Genomic DNA, 22,224 nt, shown 5'->3' with positions numbered 1-22,224 from the left:
TTAAGTTATGAGAGCATAGTCTGTAAAACTTAGCTTTCTTTCAACACCGCTCCCCAGTATTACTCCTCCGCGACCACTTTGATCAAAGTGGCTCATGAAGACGGCTACCGTCAGGTCGTCGATAAGAACTTTGACTTCGCTTCCGGCCACCTTAACTCGGATATTATGCCAACTTCCGCCTCTCAAAGATCCATATCCACATGACAATATTTTAGGCTTAGAATAAATTTTGACTTCGTTGTCTTGTAGGCTACCCACTTGAATGCAATTATCGCGGTTGTAGGGTCTACAAGGTAACATCAAAACGAGAATAAATCAATAATAATAATAATAATAATAATAATAATAAGAAGAAGAAGAAGAAGAAGAAGAAGAAGAAGAAGAAGAAGAAGAAGGAAAAACTCACAAAAGTACAAAGATCTTGAGATTGAAATCGAGAAAACGTGGGGAATGAAAACAACAACTGTCCCAGTGATCACTGGAGCTTTTGGGCTTATCAAGAAGGGAACCGAAGATCCCAGGCAATATCAGAATAACAGAGCTACAGAAGACCGTCCTCCTTGGAACTGCTCACATACTTAGGAAGACTCTATCCATCAAGTAATCCAGCAGACTTATGGCTGCCCTAGGCTCATGGATTGAACTCGGCACCATAATAACTCCATAACTCATAATAATAATAATAATAATAATAATAATAATAATAATAATAATAATAATAATAATAATAATAATAATAATAATAATAATAATAATAATAATAATAATAATAATAATAATAATAATAATAATAATTTTTCCCCGGAGTCGGCTCTGTTTTTCTTCCTTTTATTCTTCAAAAAAACAATTATCATAAATGTTGCTTTGAATACTCACCTGATACAAACAAACTCAAAGCTATCAGCACTCTTGGCATTGAATATTACTCCGTATTTTTCACCCATTACACTTCCCAGACCATGGATATTGACACTCAACACGTAATTCTTTCCCACAGGAACCTCGGGAAACAAGGCACGGCAAATTCCTTGATATTCATCATGTTCATTACTGTTGTGTGACAAAAGCTTGAACACATTCGCAGTAACCCTAGCACCTTGGCAGTTTTTGTAGACAAATGGAAGCTCTGGAAGGGACGACACCACAAAATTTTTGAAACGCATCGACTTCTGACACCCACCAGTGACAAGTAGCCCGATTCCCGGTGTCAAGTCTGCGCTCGATTGGTAATGTGATTTAAAGGTTGTAGTGTGCTTATTGTTTATCATGACATATACTTTGTAACCGCGGATTTCCAAACGCACGTTAAACCATTTTCCGCTCTTTATTACACGGGAGCAATGTCCCCTTGTAGATGCCTCTCTCATCTCACGGCTTCCTAGCAGGTACCCCGTCTGGTAACAGTGATCCTTCCACAATGGCCTACAAAAAGAACGCATTCTTACCTCAATTTCTTTAATCACGTGGAGTCGTTTTCAACTGAGTGTCGAAACACTGAAGTAAATCCACTCTACATATTTTGATAAAATAACTCATAATTTCAGTCTGCATCATCATTCAATGCAACTTGCCATAGTTTGAGTTGATTTTGCTGAATTAATCGGATGGAGTTTTACGGAGTTTAACTGTTGTTATTATATCTCTCAGATGGTACGCGCGCTGTGGTTGGCTAAATAAGCCGGCCGTATTCTACAGTACGGTCCGTTAAATTTGAGATTTCGATAAAACATTCTTTAGCAAGTTTTTCATGACGTTTCGGTTACATAAACTAGTAAAACTGTTTGGATCTTGCAAGCACCTATATCAAACCGCATAAGATTTCGTTTTTCGGATTTTGACAAGGCAATCTTTGTGACAGTTGAACCTTCCGCCTGACTTCAACTAGTTCCCTTTCCCGCACGGCTGATTACCACAGAAAGTTAGTGTTAAACACTGCCCCTGGGGTAGTTTCGTCCAAGCTCTGAGTTTTAACTCGCCAGCTAACACGAATGGAAAATGAAACACGGCATAACCGCGTGTGCATATTTTTAGCTCATTTTTCAAATTACAACGCGTCAAACCACCATTTCAGTGAGAGGAGTTTGCAAGTTTCACCTAGTGTTGTTATAAACTGATTTTTCTTCCTCTTTTTCGATCCAAACTGAGGCATTGTGATTCAGTGTAACCTGACCTGTAACCTTTAAAGCTGTGATCTGAAACTACGACGACGTTTCCTTGAAAGTTTACGCTTAATAAAATCGAAAACATTTCCTTGACCGTTAATTTAGAGAAAACTAAAGGAAAGATAATTCTTAACACAATCCTTTTTGATCAGGCAAGTCGGTGATGACAGAGTCCCTTACCTGAAGTAAATGAAGTCAGCATTATTGATGTCACGTGCGTTGAAAAGGATCCCCACGTATGAAATTCTATCTCCGCTCCAGTCCATTTCGCTGTAAAAATCCACCGAAATCTGGTAGCTAGGGCCGTTTTTAACAGGCGTGTCTTTGAGAAGTACGCGGCAAAATCCACGAGACCACACATCATTTTGGTTAATAAGAGTATAGTATTCTGAGTGATGCTGTAACGAAGCACAGCTCTTCATATAAAATGGTAGTGATGGTTGATCAGTGACAGTGAGGTCCTTAAATCGTGCTACATTACCCTTGTTATTAGCCAATACTACGCCTACAGACGCCTTTTGAGGAATGTGACCTTGGTAGGAAGTCAAGTAAACATCATTTAGAAATACAGTGACTTCAGAATCTCTGACCTCGAGCATTGTGTGAATCCAGCGTTCCTTATACGGAGCGCCATATGGGCAAGAGCCACTTTGAGATCCAAACCAATCCATTTGGCCTTCCCGCATTACACCAGTTTGAAAGCACGTGCCGTCGCTATCACCGAATCTGTGAAATGAAGGGGTAAACATTGAAGTTTTGACTGAATCGGACGTTTTCAACTAACCTCTAGAGACACCAATAACAATAGAGAAATGTACGACTTCTGGTGGGCGAACAAAAGAAGCTAATGACAGATCCTTTGCTTTCGTCCACCAACATGGCCTATAAATTAAAGCGAGGCAGATCCCTCGTTACGATCGACGACGACAACTTGCCGGGTTAACTTAGCCGCCATTTTCCTGCACGTTGGTGGTATAGTTTGAGGCCGTTCTTTCCAGCAAATCTCAGGCGTGTAATGACCAAATTAAAATCTTAAACTCTTAGTTTGTTCCTTTAAGGTAGCTCAAACCAGTTTCAACACTTTCAATAGACCTTGTCATTAGAAGGATTGACACTACAACTCTTTATCACGCAACAGCAATGTTTTGGTACCATGTGAAATATCAATCATTGTTGAACAAGACGCCGTCATTTTTGTGACGTAACAAGTTACCACGGCAACAGGAAAGTCTTGCAAAAACAGCCTATATTTTGGCTTTAGTTGCTCATATCTGAAAAACTAACTTGATGATCCCAACTTTTTATTGCACAAAAGAGATCAGTGGAGCGGATTCAGAGCTATCTTAAATTTCAATTAGTTTAGGTGGCTCTGAATCCGCTCCACAGAATTTTTTAAAGTTTGCGGAAAGTGTAATTTTCACATGCTGATTACATTTCAGAAATAAAAAATGGGGGTCACCGAGTTTGTTTTTGAGATATGAGCAGCTAAAGCCAAAATATGGGGTGTTCTTGAAAGGCTTTCCCGTTGCCACGGTAACTTTTCACGTCACAAAAATGACCAAGTCTTTTATAGCAATAATTGGTGTTTGATATGGTACCATAACATTCCTGTTAAGTGATTAAGTGTTGTAGTGTCAATCCTTCTAATAAGAATGTTTCTTTCAAGTGCTGAAACTGATTTGAGCCACCTTAAATTGTTTCGGACTCCTAATCAAGCAACACTCTCAATTGTCATGTTCGTCAAGGGTAAATTACTATCTCTACAAAACGTGATATATTACGGTATTTATCAAGAAGAGTTGTTAGAGAGATTAGGCACCACGTTTACGGCAAACAGCAAACGTCGAACTAAAATTTGTGTTTTGCCAAAAATGGAAGAAACTCGTTTGATATGAGGTCATTTCTTGCGTGTTAGCAGCAGGTATCAAGTAACTTTCCAAAAGAGAGAGACGAATTAGAATAACAAGCAGCAGCCGTTTCGCGTTTGCCGTTTCGCGTTTGCCGTTTCGCGTTTGCCGTTTCACGTTAACGCGATGCTTAACCTCTGACATGCCTCTTCCTTGTTAGCACGACGTTACCTGAAAACAACAAAATCAAAATGGTTCTCAGCAGCAGCGTTGAAAAGAATACCAAAATAGACGTTATTGTTCAATCCTCTTGTCTTGGGTACAAACAAGTCAGCAGACACCCTGTAATTGTCATGCTTGGATGCGTTGGAAGCAATGAACACGGGGCATAAACCACTGTGCGGCCAGACACCGTGACTCGCGTTTAGCACGTAGACGTTTACATCCACGTCAACACTTACACAAGATGTTAATCTCTCTGTAAAAGGTGTACAAATACATTATTATCAACAATTTCGAAAGACTAAAAGCATTATTGTAGTTCTTTCACTGTTCTTGGAATAGATATACACAACAGCCTTTGCTCAACCATACCGTTGTTCGACGCATGAAGTGAAAAGATGCGTTACCCAATTTGCAGTTTGAGAATACTACGCTGTCCTTTACTTTTACCTTGAGCTGATGTGATGAAATCCTGAACCCCTTTAACTGAGTGAATGCAGCAAATCCAGGAGAAATCAAGTTTAGTCTGAGACAAGCTCACCGTCAAATCCATGCTATGTTAAAGCGTTTTGTTTGTTACTTATTAATTAATTAATTAATTAATTATCATATTAATTGGTTCACTCATTCATTAACAACTTTAAGGTTTAGTCAAAATGTCCTTTGTACAGACCAGCCCCAGAAAATAAAAACGCGATAACGGTAAAAGGCGAGAAGCTCAGTTCAGGTCGTTAATCCTAAGAACTATTAAGAATAGGAGGTGAGAGACTGCTCTTACGAAAAACAATGCAGTTGAACTCTAACAGTTATCAAACAATCTTATCCATCTAATCTTGATCACACCTTACACACTAAGCAACTAATCTGCTCTCATGTTTTTCTTGCTTCCTTAACTTTCATTACCTTGGCACCCCTCCAACCATTTGTCATGGACACTATGCGCACACAGAGTATTTACCTTCTTCTGGTTTCGATGATTCAATTCTTGCCCTAAAAGACTTTGAAGTTCTTGTATAAACACCCTCTGCTTGTGGTCCTTGTCCGTACGGATTTTCTGCTAGCACTACTATCCTATATTGTGTGTCAGGGCTCAGAGAATCTACAATAAGAGATCGCTTGGTTCCCGGCACTCGAAATGAACGGTCTCCATCCAATCCTAAAATATATGAAAGAAAATATGGACGCATGCTAAAGGAATCATTTCTTCTCGCAGATGCAGTAAACCATAGTTAATAGAAGATGTAGGCTGGTTATGAAACTCGACAAGTTTCTTTGTTTCATGTTTTTGTTCGCTTTATTGGCCTTGACCCTGCACAAAACCCGACAAAAACACGCTTTTTTCGGCAGGATAACCAATCAAAAGTTTCGACTAATTTATTCGAAATTAACTTGCGAACCAAAAACAAAAGATTGTGCAGGGTCACTGTCGGTTCAACTTCTAATTGCGACTGTATTGTTTCTGCTTTTGAAATTCCCAGGGTTTCATAACCAGTCCCTAGAGTAACTATGAGTAAACCAATGTGAAAAAATCCAGGGCAGAGACGCAAAATAAACAGAAGTGCTAAGTAAAAAGAAACTTCGGAATTTTGGCATTATATTAATAGAGAGATTTAGTATCACGTTTACGTGAAAAGCGAACGGCAAAAGTGACCACGTGACCATGATTTTCCCACCATTTTCTACGTTTGCCGGCTGTCGCTGGCCCTGCTGGGAAAACGTACTGCTCCGTGCGATGCGATTTTAGAGGATTTCGTCGCTTTTAAACATCCAAGTTATTTACAGTCAGAAAAGCGAATGCAACCAACATATTAGATAAATTTTCTGGTGCAAATTTTTGCTACTTATTTTGTCCAAACCTCGTATTCTGAGTGCTCGTTAATAGTGTAAAAAGCCCATATGATAAAATGCTTATTGACTGAGTTAACGTCGTTAGGATAGCAAAATATTCAGCGAGGTCCGTACGCCATGACCTCAGGCCAAATATTTTCGCGTTCCCTGAGTCAATAATATACACTTAATGTATGGTCCCGAGGGAAACAGTTAGTTTTGTTTTCCCGAGAGTCGTCTCGGGAAACATCAGGACTCGAGGGAAAACAAAACTAACTAGTTTCCCGAGGGACCAGACATTAAGTGCTTTGTTGTATATTTAGACTTTTCCGTCAACAATCGCAGCAAAATATCCGGAGCGGGCAACAACTGTGGAATTGTATCCCGATCAGGATACATTTGAATTTGATCAGGGGCACGTGACCGAAAACCAACCAATCACAGTGCTCGTTTTGTTGAGTGAAAGGCTAGGTATATAACAAGTACATAATAATGTATGAACATTAATCCTTTATCGACTGCGCATGCCTTTAAGCAGTATTGTACAACATTGGCACAGTTACACTCGACGTCTGAATTAGTTGTCGAACTTTTATGTCAAACTCAATTCAATTGAGCTCGACACGGCAGAAGTGCGACGTTTGAATCGGGCCTTACTGTGACAGATCAAGGCACATCATACCAATAGGGTTCCTGTGTTTTAGCGGCGGTTTTACGACGCGACGGCAACGTAATGAGCAAAAACAATAGCTTTGCACGCTCTGCACGTGCATTTTTAGTTTTATGGAGAACGTGAACAAAAGGCAGCGAATTTGAATTTTCTGTCGTAGATTCAATACGGCACCTCCTAATTCAGTTCCTGGAAACTTACACTAGTTTTAAGAAGTTAGACAAGCCGACATAATGACGAAAAAGATTAATAAACCTGAACTTGCAGTTTTAAATGACGTTTTCGTTACCGTCACATCGCAGAGCTTCAACTCCCTATAAGCCCGTGCACGAGACGTTGCGAGAGGAACAATATTAAAGCACATACAGATTTGAATACCATCCTAAACTCATTTTGATGAAGCATTTACCGTCTGAGGGCGCAAGGTCCGTGACATCAGCAGCTTTAACTTCTACTTTGTAAAACAAAATAGGGATGCCATTTTCACTGGGTGGTTCCCATGTTACTTCAAGCTCTGTTCCAGAGAGAGACTTCGCAGCTACACTCCGAGGGCTATTTGGTAGAACAACCTTCAAACCAAAAAATCAAACTCTCCGACCTTCACTTTCCACAACTGTATCTTTTAATTAATTGATCACTCACATAAACTTATGAGGAAATTTTTACCAATGAAATAATCACAATATCACAACTCTTAAATCTCAGAAGAAAATGGGGAAAAAGTGAAGTGAAATCAAGAAGATTACCTGCGTCGTTGCTCCCTCATCTTCTGACGAGGTGGTTACTTCTGACATTTCTTCCGGTAAGACAGTTCCTGTTTTATGTACTGATGACATTGTTCTTCCCGTAAGTGAAAGTGACGACGTATCACCTTCGTCTGTCAAAGGTTCTCGTTCTTTGTCTTGTAATGAGATCGCTTGTTCCCCGTGCAATGGTAAAGTGTTTGTTTCTTTATATACTGATGGAGTTGTACCCTCTCCGTCTACTGGTGAGGGTGTAGACTTTTCGTCTGGTAATGTGATTATTCCTTCTTCTTCTGGTGATGAGGTTGTTTCTTCTTCTTCAGGTGAAAACGTTATTTTTCCGTTGTCTGGTAAGGAGGTTGCGGCTTCTTCGTCTGGCGGTGATGCGATTATTTTTCCTTCTGGAGTTAAGGGTTTTAGTTCTTCTTCTGATGCTATCTCTGTAACCGGAAAAACCGTGGTCCCTTCGTTTAACGGAGCTGTAGTCTTCGTTTCGAGCGGAGAGGTCGTTGGGATTTCTCCACCCGATATAGATGGATTACTGCTTACTGTACCGGAAAGCGAAACTATCGTTGAAGTGGATGGTCTCACATCTGCATGTGTTTCTGATGTCCGCTCTGGAACAGAATAAGCTATGGTTCCTTCGTTTAACGGAGCTGTGGTCTTCGTTTCGAGCGGATAGATCGTTGGGATTCCTCCATACGATGTTGATGGATTACTGCTTACTGTACCGGAATGTGAAACTATCGCTGGAGTGGATGGTGTCACAACTGCATTTGTATGTGAGGCTGTCTCTGGAACGGACAAAACTGTGGTTCCTTCGTTTAAGGGAGCTGTCGTCTTCGATTCGAGCAGAAAGGTTGTTGCGATTCCTTCATCAGATGTAGATGGAATACTGCTTGTGATAGGTAACGTTGTTGGAATCGCAGCAAGACCTAAAATTTTTTTTTACCCAGGATTAACATATCATTTTTTTCCAAGTCTGTAATTTAAACACATTGTATAGAAATTTATTCACAAAACTCTCATTGAGATGACAGCATATAAGGGATGTATATTTGTTCTTGTGATTTCGCATGACAATGATCATCTCACTAACGAGCAGCTCCCAGATGGCTTGGTAGCTCAGTCGGTAAAGCAGTGCAGTGGGGTATACGAAAGGGTTTGGAATCCCCTTACTTTTGCCAGAGGATTTCCAATCGCAACGTCAAGTTTAATACCCTTGCAAGACTAGATTTTTTTCAGGCTTTTTTTCAAAGGCTTTGGTCTGCGTTTCCTTCACGGCGATTATTGTTTGTTTTTCATTTGTTTGAGCAGGTTGAAGGTTTGGCAGCTATTCAGCTGATGTGGATCTGCTATACCCACCCACCCACCCATACACTCACAAAGGACACTCACAACACTGGGGACTCCATCCCCTGCACTTCACGAATGGTGTCTGGGTTCTTTAACGTCACACAGAGAACTTATGAACCTATATGCATGAACCTTATGAACCTTAGGGCCTACGGTTTATAGTCATTATCCAAGAATCATTTTTGTATAAAACATCGTGCTCATACTCAGCTGAAATAAGAGGAAAAAGCATACCACTGAGATTCTTTACGAAGACAATTGGTGGGTAGGACATATCACTCTTGTAAGGGTATTTCGTGATGAGCGCTACATTATTGCATATGTAGCAGGCTTGTTTCCCTCTCCGCCACCACTCGATCGCTTCACAACCTTCGCCACAATAACTCCGACATTCCCGTGCAGTCGTTCCTCTTTTTACAAGTGTTCTCCCTGGTGGTGTGCACCAATATGGCTTGTATTTTTTCCACTTCTTGTCTAAAAGACGAAAAGACGTCAAGAATAAAATTAGACGCTAAAAAGTCGCAAAAAATAAATTTGTAGGGCTGTGCAATTTATATTTTACCTTTTTTGGGTGTTCTTGGTTTACTGGATAGTTTCCCATTTGGTAAAGAAGTTAGTCTTTGCTTTTCTGATGAGGAGGTTGCTATAACCGGAACAGATGTAGCTGTTCCATCATCTTCTGGCGATAACGTTGTTTGCTGCTGTAGTGGTGATGTTTTTCTTTGCCAATGCAATGAATATTTAGTTGCTTCATGTGATGGGGTGGTTCCCTCCTTGTTTACTCCTGAAGGGGTTCCTTTGTCCTCTGGTGAAGTGGCTCTTCCCTCCTTTAAAGGTGAAGAGGTTGCGTGTGGCTCTTCTTTTCCAGTGAAAGTTAAATTGTTGTTTTGTGATGAGGTATTCTTTCCCACTTTATCTGTCGTGGATAATGGAGTCTCTTCTTGAGCTCTAGTAAAGGGGCCGGCCACTGTGACAGTGGAGAGTATCATGGCTATAGTTGCTGTAGTAACTTCGTTTGAAGAAATCGTGGTGATTCTTTCATCCAACGAAGTTGTTGACGTTCTCACAATGTGCTTTGTAACTGGTGAAATATTGAAGAGAGCCGCACCTGTGTTAAAAAGATAATAAGTTGATTTGTACAATTTAATGGCCTACTTTTGGACTTACATGTCTAACCAGAGGCGTATATGGCAAAGATCATACAGGGTATCAGGCGAACTAGCAGATGACAAACAGAAAAAAAAAAACTATACAAATAAAAGAGTATTTCTGAGTATGGAGATGTAAGTTATCTTACTGCCTTGTAAAATATTGATGACAAACAGAATTAAGTTTAAGAGAGACAAGATTGGAATGGGCTTGAGAATCTTTTGCATATGAAAGAAAACGAAACAAGAGACCTGATGCTTATAAATATTGAATATATTGAGAATGTTTAATGTGCGAAATAGAGAGTAGTCATGTGCACGCGGGGGAGAGTGAGTCATGATTCTTAGGGCTTCCTTTTTTTGGAAACCAAAGATTGGTTGAAGATAAGAGGGATATGTAGAGGCCCAAACGATAGAACAGTACTGAAGGTAGGGGAGTATTAGAGTATTTGTAAGAAAAAACTGACGAGATTTGGTGATGCTGTGATGTGTGGTTGCCATGACAGGTTTTGACGGATAATGACTCCTAAAAATCTCGTGTTTTCTACTCTTTTTAGTCTCTTGTTATCAATGGCTATAGAGAGAGCATCACTGACGATTTCTTCTAATTTCAATTAATTTGAAGTCTCCCAAATTGGTAAAGCACTCGTGCTCGCCGGGCTAAATAAACTTCAGACTTAAATAAAGTCATTATTATTATTATTATTATTATTATTAATAATTAAGTAATTAAAGAAGTGAAATGCAGCTTTCATCGACACAATTCTGACGTCTCGCACTTTTAGCGACAAGAAAACGACATGGGTTTTCAGTAAAGTTCATACCATTCGAAAAAAAAAGTTCATACCATTCGGCTTTTTGACGAACACGATTGGTGGAAAGGACATATCACTCTTGTAAGGGTATTTCGTCATGAGCGTTACATTCTTGCATATGTAGCAGGCTTGTTTTCCTTTCCGCCACCACTCGACTGCTTCACAGCGATCGCTACAATAACCCTGACATTGCCGTGCAGTAGTTCCTCTTCTAACAAACGTTCTCCCTTGTGGTGTGCACCAGTATGGTCTGTATTTTTTCCACTTCTTCTCTAAAAATAAAAACGTAAAAAGAAGTCACTGATGTAAGAGACACAAAAGTTTATAGCATTGGTGCTGCATGGTTCTTTCCCTTTTTGGCGAAGCCGGATCCCTATTTTAAATTGAGGCAACGCTTTTTATACTAATTTCCTTCTTTGAGGCCTTCCATATCATAATAATGGAAAACCTATAACAAGTGTGTTCGGTTATGGGTGGTTTTCACGCATTACATCATAGTTAATAGAAGATGTAGGCTGGTTATGAAATCGACAAGTTTCTTTGTTTCATGTTTTTGTTCGCTTTTTTGGCCTTGACCCTGCACAAAACCCGACAAAAACACGCTTTTTTCGGCAGGATAACCAATCAAAAGTTTCGACTAAATTATTCGAAATTAACTTGCGAACCAAAAACAAAAGATTGTGCAGGGTCACTGTCGGTTCAACTTCTAATTGCGACTGTATTGTTTCTGCTTTTGAAATTCCCAGGGTTTCATAATCAGTCCCTAGAGTAACTATGATTACATCATATTATCCATGTTGGTGGACAAAAACTAAAGATCTCTCATTAGCTCCTTTGTTCGTCCGACAGCAATTGAACATTGCACCATTGTCATAAGAGTCTCTGGTCTAGAGATTATTAATTATTATTAGTATCACCCAACTTGTGGACTAATGGAAAGGCCGCATGTTTATTGGCTACGCTACTAGAGGACTATTAGTAGTAGTCCTCGAGTAGCGAAAAGCGTGACGCTTTCTTTCGTTTTCTTCCCAAATGAATATATTTTCAACTTGCATTTGCTAACTTTATTATTGCCTTTTCTGTCCAACTAGTTGGGTGATACTAAAACAATTAGACCCTGCGCCCTCAAGGCCCACGGGCGCTTTCTTTGTAAAACGATTGGGAAAATCCCCGTATAAGGGGCCGTACGCATTAGTAGGGCCGGAAAAAGCCGCACGGCCCTGGTAAGAACACGTACTGCTCCGTGCGATGAGATTTTAGAGGATTTCGTCAGTTTTAAACATCAAAGTTATTTACAACCAGAAAAGCAAATGCAAACAACATATTAGATACATTTTCTATGCAAATTGCAAATTTTTGTTACTTCTTTTGTCCAAACTTCACGTTCTGAGTGCACAGGAATAGGGTAAAGAGTCTGTATGATAAAATGCTTATTCCATGATTGAGTTTAGGTCGCTGCCCTCCGTCGTATTATTATTGCTATCACATATACTGAAGTATTAGCGTTAACGATATCACTCCAAGAGTCGCGCCCACACTTAGTGCCTTTTCGAAACGGTTTTCAGCCGTCCATACAAAGCCCACCGGTATTTCCTTTGTCTTTGCACAGATTTTTTGGTTCACATGCGTAAGGAAGTTGGTGTTTGATTTGACTGAAATCGTTTCACCTCGGCTTTCATGCACCGATTTCCCAGAGCCCCTGAGTCCTGCAGAGAAGCTGTTCATACACTCCGGGCAATTACGGTAGTTCAACAATAGCACTTTTTCCATGATCACTTTCGTTAGCTCGAGCGGCCAGTAATTTGCTGATAATCCCCACACAGGATGAGGCAGAGAAATAGAAGGGTTTTTTACAATTCCTGCCCCGTATTCCTTGCATAATCAAATCATATTAGTTCTGTTAGTTTAGCAAGTCTTTTCATGGCAATTTTCCTCTCATTCAATCAATTATTGTGAAAAAATTTGCTTGGCGCTGCATGAGCGATTTCTAAATGGATTGAAATTTATCAGTCGCATCCGACTGCGGTCATCAAGAGATGCTCTTATATCTATTAATATCAGTTCAATCAGTTGTTATCAATGGATAACAATTCAAGGCTCACATGTATCACATATGGCAGCTCGGTAACATTGCATTATATTTTGTCGCGTGACCTTCTTTTTATTGCATTGTTAGTAAATAGGCCATTTTCGAAATATCAAATATTCGGCTTGATAGTGAGGCAGTGGGGACAAAAACAATAGAAACACGTTGGAATCAATGTGTAAAATATTTGCATATCATCTACTTTCCTTTGTCTTTGTCCTCTAAACCTCTCTTTTAAGCTGAATTTTAATATATCGAAAAAGGCATATTCTTCGCCTATCAGTTCACTGGTTGATTCCTGAGTCTCTCACATATGAAGCAGAGATCGCAATTTAAGATAGTGGGTTACGGAGATATCGGATGGAGATAAGTAGGAAATTCATTTACTTGAGAAAACAAAGCTTACCTTTCAGAAGACCGAAGGGTGTAAACGCGAGGGAGACCAAGACAAAGAGGCAAACACCAACTATACTTGCCTTTGTCATTTCCTATTTTGCGATTGTTCCACTACCAATCTAAGAAATAAAAAAGAAATGGTACAAACTAACACATGTAGCTTTGAAATCAAGAAAATGAGAACCCAGTTCACTGACCTTGCTTAAAGTCTCGATAAAGTTACCACGCGAAATCAAAGTGTTGACGGCTGGAGCAACGAGTTGGAACTTAATACTCTTCGACACGATTGTTCTCAGGAAGTTTTGAGCACATACCAAGATGATTTTTCCAGCATGCTTTGAATTCTCACCGCAGTTTTATTCAAATTGAAGGAGATTCTGTCCTGCGTAAACATTTGTTTAAGATCATCACCTTTAATGAATGTCGTAAGTACCTTATGAATAAATTCTCCTCGAAGACAGGGAATGTTACGGGTTTTTTTTATCCATTTTTTACAAATCTGACCCAGTCCAATCCTGAGGAATAAGGAATGCTCTCAAATTGGTTTGCGGAAAGTTGCGCGGACGGAAGAGGCACGCCCAACAATCAATGACACATTTCCGTCGTCTGTCTTCCATCCTTCAAGTGACTGTTGTCTCCCTTGTCACTATACAACAGTGTTGTTTCATGAATAACATATTATTAACGATTTCGATGACATTTACTCAGCATACCTTGAAGTGCAATCATGTGAGGAATGTTCTGACTTTCTGGTGCGATGACTTTCCACTGCACTGGATGCATTAATCCGTTGAAGGAGGCGCAGACAGCCCTGTAGTAAGGGTATATAAAAAGGTCCACTGAACGGTCTTATTTTTCACTCTCGCGGAAAAAAATTAAGAAATTTAGGTTATTAACCATTTGGTTTGTTTCATTTTGCTGTGGTATAATTCGTCTGAAAATGGGACCAGATAACAGGCGGAAAATAGCACTGGATCCATTATTTGTCTTAAACACAATTGAGTTTAGGGTTATAATTTTAAAAAAGCGTAATTCATCAAGTTCTCAGACGAATTAAACAAATGAAAAAACAGCCAGAAATGTAAGCATTATCTAAATCTGTCTAAATACGAGAAAAAACAATTAATGTCTGAGAAATACAGACAGAAAGAAATGTAAGCATTATCTAAATAGGAAAAAAAACAATTAACGGGAAATTCCAATTTTTCGCAAAGTCAAAGCCCGGAAATAACACCAATTCGAAACAAAGCTGAATGCGGGAAAAAAGACATTTGACTCTGTACATTTACCTCCACGAGCAGGACACGAGTCATCTCTGGAAGAAACCCTACTTTTTGGCAAATTTCTGTACAGATTTCACATAACTACAACTCCGTCAAGAAAATCTGATGAATACACTGCCACACCTAAAAATTCTGAGACTCGCTCTTCCGACTGCGAACGCCGCCAAATGCTACAAAAGGGCGCATAATGATGACTGACAGCGCACATGTCGGACAACGGCTATGTATGTTAACATAGAAAAATATTTTAAGCCATTTACTGTGGTGGGTGAAACACACACTATACCGACTGGAAAAGCAGTGAGCCATTAGTTCTTGGCCTAACAGTACATGTACCGTTCTCTTAAATAAGTTATACGTTGTGGTGCAACACGTCCTTTTGGAAGAGTTAAGAATGGAGATAGCAACCTTAATTAAAGGAAGAGGAATATAAAATAACATCGCCATTATTGACTAAATTGAGTGACATTGTTAATACGTGGATTTCACGCAAAAAGTCATCGATAATTGACTATTTTCAACATCGGCACCCCATAATGCAATACGTTTTGGGGGGTCTTTACATAAATATAATACAAGTTATTTACTCTTGGGACTGTATTATGCTGCAGTGAACTGAATATCCATTGTTTTGATGCAAATACCCCCCCCCCCCCCCCCCCTCCTCCCACCACCCCCAAAATGAACTGTATTATGGGACTGGTGAAAAAAAAAAAAAGCGAAGACAGTAATTCGTTTCCAGTAGCTTCCAGAAAAATTCTCACGGCTTTGCGAGGTTACTCAGACCAGTATTTTGCAAAGGCTCACAAGCTCAAACGAAACGTCGTGAAGGTAGTACTGGTATCAGTTTCATTGTTCTTGCCTGTTTTGGGAGATATGGATTTTTTTAATGAATTGATAATTTTTCCTATCCAGAGTGCCGCAAATTTGGAAAATCAATGGTTTCACATCCGCGAACTCCCATTTACCATTGTTGATAACGGCTGTTGTCAAGGACGACCACAAGATGAGGTTCAAAACGAACGTACTCAAAGAATCAAAGCGTATCCTTTACAGACAGTCCTTCCATTTTGCACTTTTCCGTGTAAGTTGCTCGTTGCGATGAACATCGTAAAGGAGACACGAGCTACACTTAGAACTGTCTCATTTGAGCTTAAAAATGTGAATGTATTAAAGCCTCACCGGGACACTGAAAAACTATGCAGACCGTCTGTAAAATGAAAATTCTGTTAGCCTGAATTAGGCCTAAATAACATTCAGGTTAGCCTGTTTACGGTTAGCTCTCAATAATAGTGAGGGTAACGCTATATTTTACCCCTGGTCTGCACGGTCTGCAGTCTGCGTTTTGGGGTGACCGAGCTTCACCCGAACTCTAGTTTCCCTTTTTTATGATCTGTTTTGTTCTGTGGCTCTGTATCAGTATCAATGATGGGTCTGGGTTTACAAGACACGTGGAAACATTTTGTCCCCAACAACTGTATCAGTCTGCAGGGTTTCAGTCAAGGTGATCAAAAGAGTGAAATCTTGTTGTACTTGCCCAATGAATGCCATTTTACTGTAGATCGTCAACAATGTATTGGTGACACCTGTACTATCGTCTATGAAAACACTCTTTACCCTCACACAGAAAAATTATTAAGGGTAAGCTTACTCTTTCTGCAGTTTCTTGTAGGGAATAATTAACCTACGATGCATAATTGTTTTCCCCACAACACTTTGCATAAACTACCGGTATTGTTTTCAGATGTACTTGGGAATAGTTGACAATGGTTTATGCAAAATTTGTGGGGAAAACAAAATGTTCCAAGGGGTTATATGAAAGTTGCTCATACTATTTGCCTTATTTACAAATAGGATTTTCTTTGAATCCATTGACCTCTGAATCATGCCGCATTGACGAGTAAAAACATCTGGCATAAGACAGAGTAAAATCTAGTAAGTCTCACTCCTGAGAGTCATTGGGTTAACCTTAACTTATACAATAACTATGCAGATAAAGACTTGGTGAGTTGTGTGGGTTGGACAACAGCAGATGAACTGTATTCCAGTGGGTAGGTAGTGTGTTTGTATGTACAAGGTACTCTATTATAACATATTTTCACTATGAATCATAGGGTCATTAATAATGGCTTATTTTCAATTTTTACCTCCCAGCGATGACCACAGCATTCTAAAATGGAATTTGTTATCAGATGAGACAACACAGGTAACATTTTTGTAGGATCAAACAGGGCTGATATGGCAGAGGTGACTTGTTAGTCTTTGTACCCTTTCATTTGCTCCATAGGTCATTAAGTTACCTACAGAAATTTTCCCAACTGATATACACTGGTTTCCAAGAAGTGCTGGAGGAAAGAAGCAGAGTCAATCTGAACTATTTGTTCTCACATCTACAGATGGTGAGTTGAGTTTGGAGTGTCAGAGACAAATCTCAGATAAAATTTATGTTAAAGAGAACACTTTATCCTTTTGCAGGTAAATTTCACCTTATTTCTCGCAATGGTCGTATTGAGAAGTCTGTGGAGGCTCATAGAGGTGCTGTACTCTCTGGCAGATGGAGCTTTGATGGCTCGGCAATGGTTACAGGTTTGGAGTTTTAATAAAGTACTATTGCATTTGGGTTTGGTGGGAGGCTTTAAAGGTATTTTTTTAGTTGACCACATTTGCATAATTAAGATTCACACATTTCATCTAAGCTGCTCCTCATAATCAGGTGGCAAATTAAAATTGCTTTGAAAAAATTGCTTTGTTATGCCAAATTTTCAAAATGAGAATATTTCAACAGTTATATCTCTACCTTGTAAAATACAATTTTTTAAATTCTTAAATTAATTTTTTTTTTTGCACATTGCCTGTTATGCTTCAAAACAGTACTTTTAAATTGGTTTTGAAACACTTTGTAGTTTGAAGGAAAATGTAAACAGTGAGTTCTAACAGGTTTCTCTCTAAGCTACAGACAGAATTTCATTTAAATTAGCACCCATGAAGAATGCATAAGTGAAAGCTGTGTACATCATACTAGTATAAATTTTGACAATTCACCCTGGAATTTTCAGGAAAATTAAAGCTGTCTGACCCTACTCAAGCTGTTGTTCCCATTGCCATAGTTAGTCAGCTGCACCTTAAATATCATACCTCTATGGAGGGTGTAAACTGCAGGTTAGGGTTACTGTCATTGCTTCACCATAACTGAAACAACAAAACCTTTACTAATGCTAACATAAGGCCTAAACACTATGCTTTGAATTATGTTTAAGCCTATAAGGTTAGCATTTTTGTTAAGGTTTGGGTTGTTTCAGTTATGGTAAAACAATGACCTGCAACCTGCACTTTACATTCTTGGATACCTCTGTAACTGTTAAATATCAAGTTTTGATGATTTTTATCTACTTTGTTTTGGTTGGAATTCTGTTGATCCTTTGACTCCCAAGCTGGCCTGAACCAGCCATAATTAGTATTTTACTCTGTCTAATGCCAGACGATTTTACTCGTCAGTGGGGAACCCCTGGGAGTCAATGGGTTAATTGTCCAAGTTGACTTAGTTTGCTTCCAATAATTATTGTACTGAATGAGAAAAAGAACAATGCTGCTACCAGTCACTGTAAAGTTGATTTATATATGTACCTACAAGTGTCTTTTTTTCCAGTTGGAGAAGATGGCCAAGTGAAAATCTGGTCAAGGAGTGGTATGTTAAGGTCAACATTAGTTCAAGCAGGTTAGCATCCTGGTTTGCTTTATTAGTTTTAGCAACTCAGACATTCATTGACTTCACTAAATACTACATGAAATACTGGTGTTGTTATTTTAAAAATAATAAAAAAATATATAACTTTTATATTTCCAGGTAACCCAGTATACTCTGTAGCATGGAGCCCTGATTCAGATCACATTCTTCACTCAAATGGAAAGCAACTGGTCATCAAGCCCTTACAAGCTGCTGCTAAACCAGTTCAGGTACATTGTGGTGTATCTTGTTGTGTATCTTGTTGTGTAATGCCCAGTTTATAGACTATTGACTAAGGTATCTTTTTGTATGACAATAATAATGATTATTGATTACAAAGTAAAATATTTTTTCTGAACATCAGTAGCTCTTTTTAAAGTGCTTCATGAGTTTTCATGGTTGTGCCTTTATTGAGGTCTTCACTTTTTTAATCACTACAGTGGAAAGCTCATGATGGAATTGTGTTAAAAGTTGACTGGAATCCAATCAATAACATAATCATCTCAGGAGGAGAGGACTGTAAATATAAGGTGAGTTCAAAGCTCATACTTCCAAGCTTACCATTATTTCCTGATCTTCAAAATGTTATGATAAATCAATTTTTAAGAGCAGATTTCTTTCTCCATATCAGCATGGTGGACCTGTTGCGTTAAACATACAGGGATGTACTTAACAGTAATTATCATTGTTTTATTATCAAACCAGGTGTGGGACAGCTATGGTCGCACATTGTACTCCAGTCTGTTACACGAGTTTCCTATAACAAGCATCTCTTGGGCACCTGATGGTATGTTGGAAACATTTCTTTACTTTACCGGTAAATGTACGCACATACAATTTTTCATTTTTTAATAACTGGTTTTGCTGGTTTTTCAGTGAAGAGTAATTATTATTATTTTTTCATTATAGGTCAACTTTTTGCTGTTGGTTCCTTTAATACATTGAGGCTCTGTGACAAAACTGGGGTAAATAATAATATTATTTGCCAATTTACTTGCAGTAATTGATATGTAATGATTTCTAAAAACTCCAAATCCCATAGGGTTGATTTCAACAACTGTATTGAGTCCAGTCTTCATTCCTCATGGACTCCTTTCCTGAGACAGTGGCTGGTAATCAAGCCTATAATAATCCCTGTGTCAACCTTTGCAAGTTACCTGTGATGTCGTCTGATCTACTGGTTCATATGTAGCGAATTTGCAAGTAAATAAGCAATTTTTATTAAAAAGGAACAGATGATGACATGAGGGGAAAAAACCTACTGATCACCACAGTTCAGATAGCATTATTATTTTCTGACTGACTACATGTAGCTTTTTTCAAATTTGTGTCACACAGTGGTCATACAGTTTGGAGAAACCTAACACAGGCTCCATTTTCAATATTGCATGGTCCAGTGATGGCACTCAGCTTGCAGGGGCTTGTGGCAATGGACAGGTTATTTTTGCTCATGTGATTGAAAGGCGACTTGAATGGAAAAACTTTGAAGTCACTGTGACGGATAAAAAGAGTATTCTAGTGAGAGATGTTACCAATGATGTCAAAGAATCCTTGGGTAAAATTATACACGTAATAATATTATTGTTCTAGACTTTTAAATTTTCATTTATAAATTATTGAGATTTTTTGCACAATTTAATGATCTTATTTTGACATTTTTTAGACTTTCGAGATCGTATTATCAAGACCTCATTGGCTTTCAATCATCTTGTTGTGGCAACAACATCACAGTGTTATATTTACAGGTAATGTGTTTCCTCAATAAAAAACTACCTTTTTGTTAGCAATCCCCTCCCTCAACGCCTTTGTTTTTATTGTTACCTGCAGTGTTAAGAACTGGAATACACCTATGATATTTGATCTCAAGAATGGAAACATTACCCTTGTTGTTCAAACAGAAAAGTAAGTTCATTCAATGTGCAATGCATAGTGTGAAGCAATAATTATTACCTTACTGTGTTTTAATACTCTAAGGAGGAAAAAGAGTTCAAATTATGTTTTCACACAATCATTTCTATTGTCCTTTTACAGGCATTTTATTTTGGTTGATGATGCAGGTCTTCAGGTTTATTCATATGAGGTGTGTACAAATAATAATTTTTGGTCTGAGTTGGATAACCTATCAGATCACAGAATGAAATTTATGATCTATAACAATGATTGATGTCTTTGGCAGGGTCGTTTAATATGTGTTCCAAAGTACCAAGGTTTAAGAACTGATGTTCTGAATGAACAGACCTGCACTATCAGTAATGATACACTGGCAATTAAAGACAGGAAAGATGAGAAAGGTAAGTTGATTGGATTATTGATAGGCAAACATTTCACCTGTAAAATTTAATGGTAGACAATATTATTATTATTATTATTATTATTATTATTATTATTATTGTAGTAGTAACAATTCTGTGAAATTTATGTTTACTCACAAATGGTCAACTAAAAAATTTTCAGTGAATGATTGATAATGATGTTTCTTTTAATGCTATCAAAACTGGAAATTGGAGAATTCCTTAGAAGGACTACACTCAACTGCATGATCTTATCTTGCCAAATTTTGATGCGACTCCTGGGTTTACACTATTTGAAGGCACTTAAATACTTACTGTTTTAAAGGGAGAAAAAAAGGATACATGCAGCAAAGTTCATGTTGCATGTATCCTGTATTATTATATGGCTTGTGTTTGTAGCCGATATAACGCGCGCTCTTATTGGCTAATTGTGACTGAATTGTAGGGCATTATTCTCCCGTAATGCCCACAGGCCGATTACGGGCTTGCAAAAACAAAGCAAAAAATAATTATAAAGCCATATAATAAACTACTTATTAACCGAGCTAGCTCGAGCTGTACTGGGGAATATTGGCCCTCGGTCGTTTTTGTACGGATCTCGCTGCGCTCGGTCCATACTGCCACGACCTTGGGCCAATATTCTCCAGTACGGCCCTCACGCTCGGTTAGTAAGAAGTTAGTATTGCTATCAAAAATATATGTGAGATGGCTATCTCTGACTTTGACGTCATCTTGGTATATCAGTGCGAAAATGTTTTGTTCTTGTTTTGCTGCATAGTGTTTAGGGAACAATAGTTATTTAGATTTTGGAGATCTGACTGGGCATTTATGCTCAAAATTTTGCTGTTGGTATCTTAAAAATTAAGTGGCAGGAGCTCAGTTCATGACATGGCTACAGCAAAAAAAATTATGAATTCAAAACATTTTTGTGGTGACTATGCTGTACTGCTGCATCTTTTAGTTTCATCTAATGCCTGATAAATACCAATCATTATTGGTATTTATGCAATGTTGACACTAAAAATATAATGTAAAAATAAAACAAAAATGTTAATGTATGAATTAAGCAGCCTGATGGCAAGAAGAAGTGGCCTGTATAGTTACTTACAGTTCATGTAAATAATGCCTTGCTTTCTCTTTCAGTGATACACTTATTTGAAACTCAGTCAGGAAAACCAGTAGGAAGTGGGCAACCACTGCAACACATGGTAAGGTGGAGCTTTATGTGCACTCTCTGTGGTCCTCCTAGTTTCTTTTGATGCATTCATTTGTTTGGTCACATTGGATTGTATCTTTTTGTCACTGCAGCTCGAAGTTATGGAGATTGCCTTGAGTCAGTGTGGGTCAACCAATGACAGACAGCTGGCTATTATTGACAAAAACAGAGATCTTTACCTCACACCTATCAAGCACATTGGCCCAGCAGAAAAGCTTGTGAAACTTGGTAACTGATATCAAGACCCATATACAGTAATATAAATGGGGAAGAGGGGTGGGTCAATGGACATGGAACCCCCCCCCCCCCCTCCCCCTCTTCCTCAAAGGTCATTCAACTAAAAGTTTTTTCCTGCCCTTTCATTGTCAAGGAAACATTGACAAAATTAATGTTTTGAGAGCACCAAAAAAAAAAAAACCAACACGAAAATCGATTTCC

General features: G+C 38.6%; 2 protein-coding genes across 3 annotated transcripts in view; one reads left to right on the top strand and one right to left on the bottom strand.

Annotated features, from left to right (window-relative positions):
* LOC137983553 (uncharacterized) lies at nt 1-18,900 on the bottom strand. Of its 2 annotated transcripts, XM_068830708.1 has the most exons (14): nt 18,841-18,900; nt 13,986-14,083; nt 13,470-13,654; nt 13,283-13,391; nt 10,823-11,062; nt 9,390-9,935; nt 9,062-9,301; nt 7,475-8,406; nt 7,138-7,297; nt 5,190-5,387; nt 4,241-4,487; nt 2,343-2,888; nt 877-1,422; nt 1-286 (listed from the first exon to the last, which is right to left on the bottom strand). In XM_068830708.1, exons 4-14 carry the CDS (start codon nt 13,359-13,361, stop codon nt 1-3), a joined length of 4,020 nt encoding a protein of 1,339 aa, XP_068686809.1. In that variant the 5' UTR covers nt 13,362-13,391; nt 13,470-13,654; nt 13,986-14,083; nt 18,841-18,900. The 2 variants fall into 2 exon arrangements, with proteins under 2 accessions (XP_068686809.1, XP_068686810.1); XM_068830709.1 differs by lacking the exons at nt 13,470-13,654; nt 13,986-14,083; nt 18,841-18,900 and having other exon boundaries at nt 13,283-13,454.
* LOC137983555 (intraflagellar transport protein 80 homolog) overlaps nt 15,270-22,224 on the top strand; it is a 13,811-nt gene continuing 6,856 nt past the window's right edge. Inside the window, exons 1-18 of the mRNA XM_068830710.1 lie at nt 15,270-15,386; nt 15,471-15,598; nt 16,549-16,606; nt 16,710-16,761; nt 16,843-16,954; nt 17,031-17,141; nt 18,202-18,270; nt 18,400-18,509; nt 18,720-18,809; nt 18,985-19,066; nt 19,189-19,244; nt 19,618-19,834; nt 19,943-20,024; nt 20,107-20,181; nt 20,311-20,359; nt 20,456-20,570; nt 21,714-21,778; nt 21,879-22,014. Of these exons, the coding sequence (XP_068686811.1) occupies nt 15,562-15,598; nt 16,549-16,606; nt 16,710-16,761; nt 16,843-16,954; nt 17,031-17,141; nt 18,202-18,270; nt 18,400-18,509; nt 18,720-18,809; nt 18,985-19,066; nt 19,189-19,244; nt 19,618-19,834; nt 19,943-20,024; nt 20,107-20,181; nt 20,311-20,359; nt 20,456-20,570; nt 21,714-21,778; nt 21,879-22,014 (1,516 nt within the window). The 5' untranslated portion in view covers nt 15,270-15,386; nt 15,471-15,561. The remainder of the gene's footprint in view (nt 15,387-15,470; nt 15,599-16,548; nt 16,607-16,709; nt 16,762-16,842; nt 16,955-17,030; nt 17,142-18,201; nt 18,271-18,399; nt 18,510-18,719; nt 18,810-18,984; nt 19,067-19,188; nt 19,245-19,617; nt 19,835-19,942; nt 20,025-20,106; nt 20,182-20,310; nt 20,360-20,455; nt 20,571-21,713; nt 21,779-21,878; nt 22,015-22,224) is intronic.

This window comes from Montipora foliosa, chromosome 13 (genome assembly GCF_036669935.1).
Source record: "Montipora foliosa isolate CH-2021 chromosome 13, ASM3666993v2, whole genome shotgun sequence".
In the NCBI taxonomy this organism is placed as follows: Eukaryota; Metazoa; Cnidaria; class Anthozoa; order Scleractinia; family Acroporidae; genus Montipora; species Montipora foliosa.
This window is presented reverse-complemented; position numbering and strand designations above follow the sequence as displayed.

Excerpts from the sequence above, each read along its gene's own strand:
- LOC137983553 (XM_068830708.1), bottom strand. The coding sequence starts at position 13,361 with ATGACAAAGGCAAGTATAGTTGGTGTTTGCCTCTTTGTCTTGGTCTCC. Across the intron at positions 8,407-9,061 it reads CTTCGTAAAGAATCTCAGTG|GTCTTGCTGCGATTCCAACA; the intron begins GTATGCTTTTTC and ends AAAAAATTTTAG. Across the intron at positions 287-876 it reads TTTGAGTTTGTTTGTATCAG|ACCCTACAACCGCGATAATT; the intron begins GTGAGTATTCAA and ends GTTACCTTGTAG.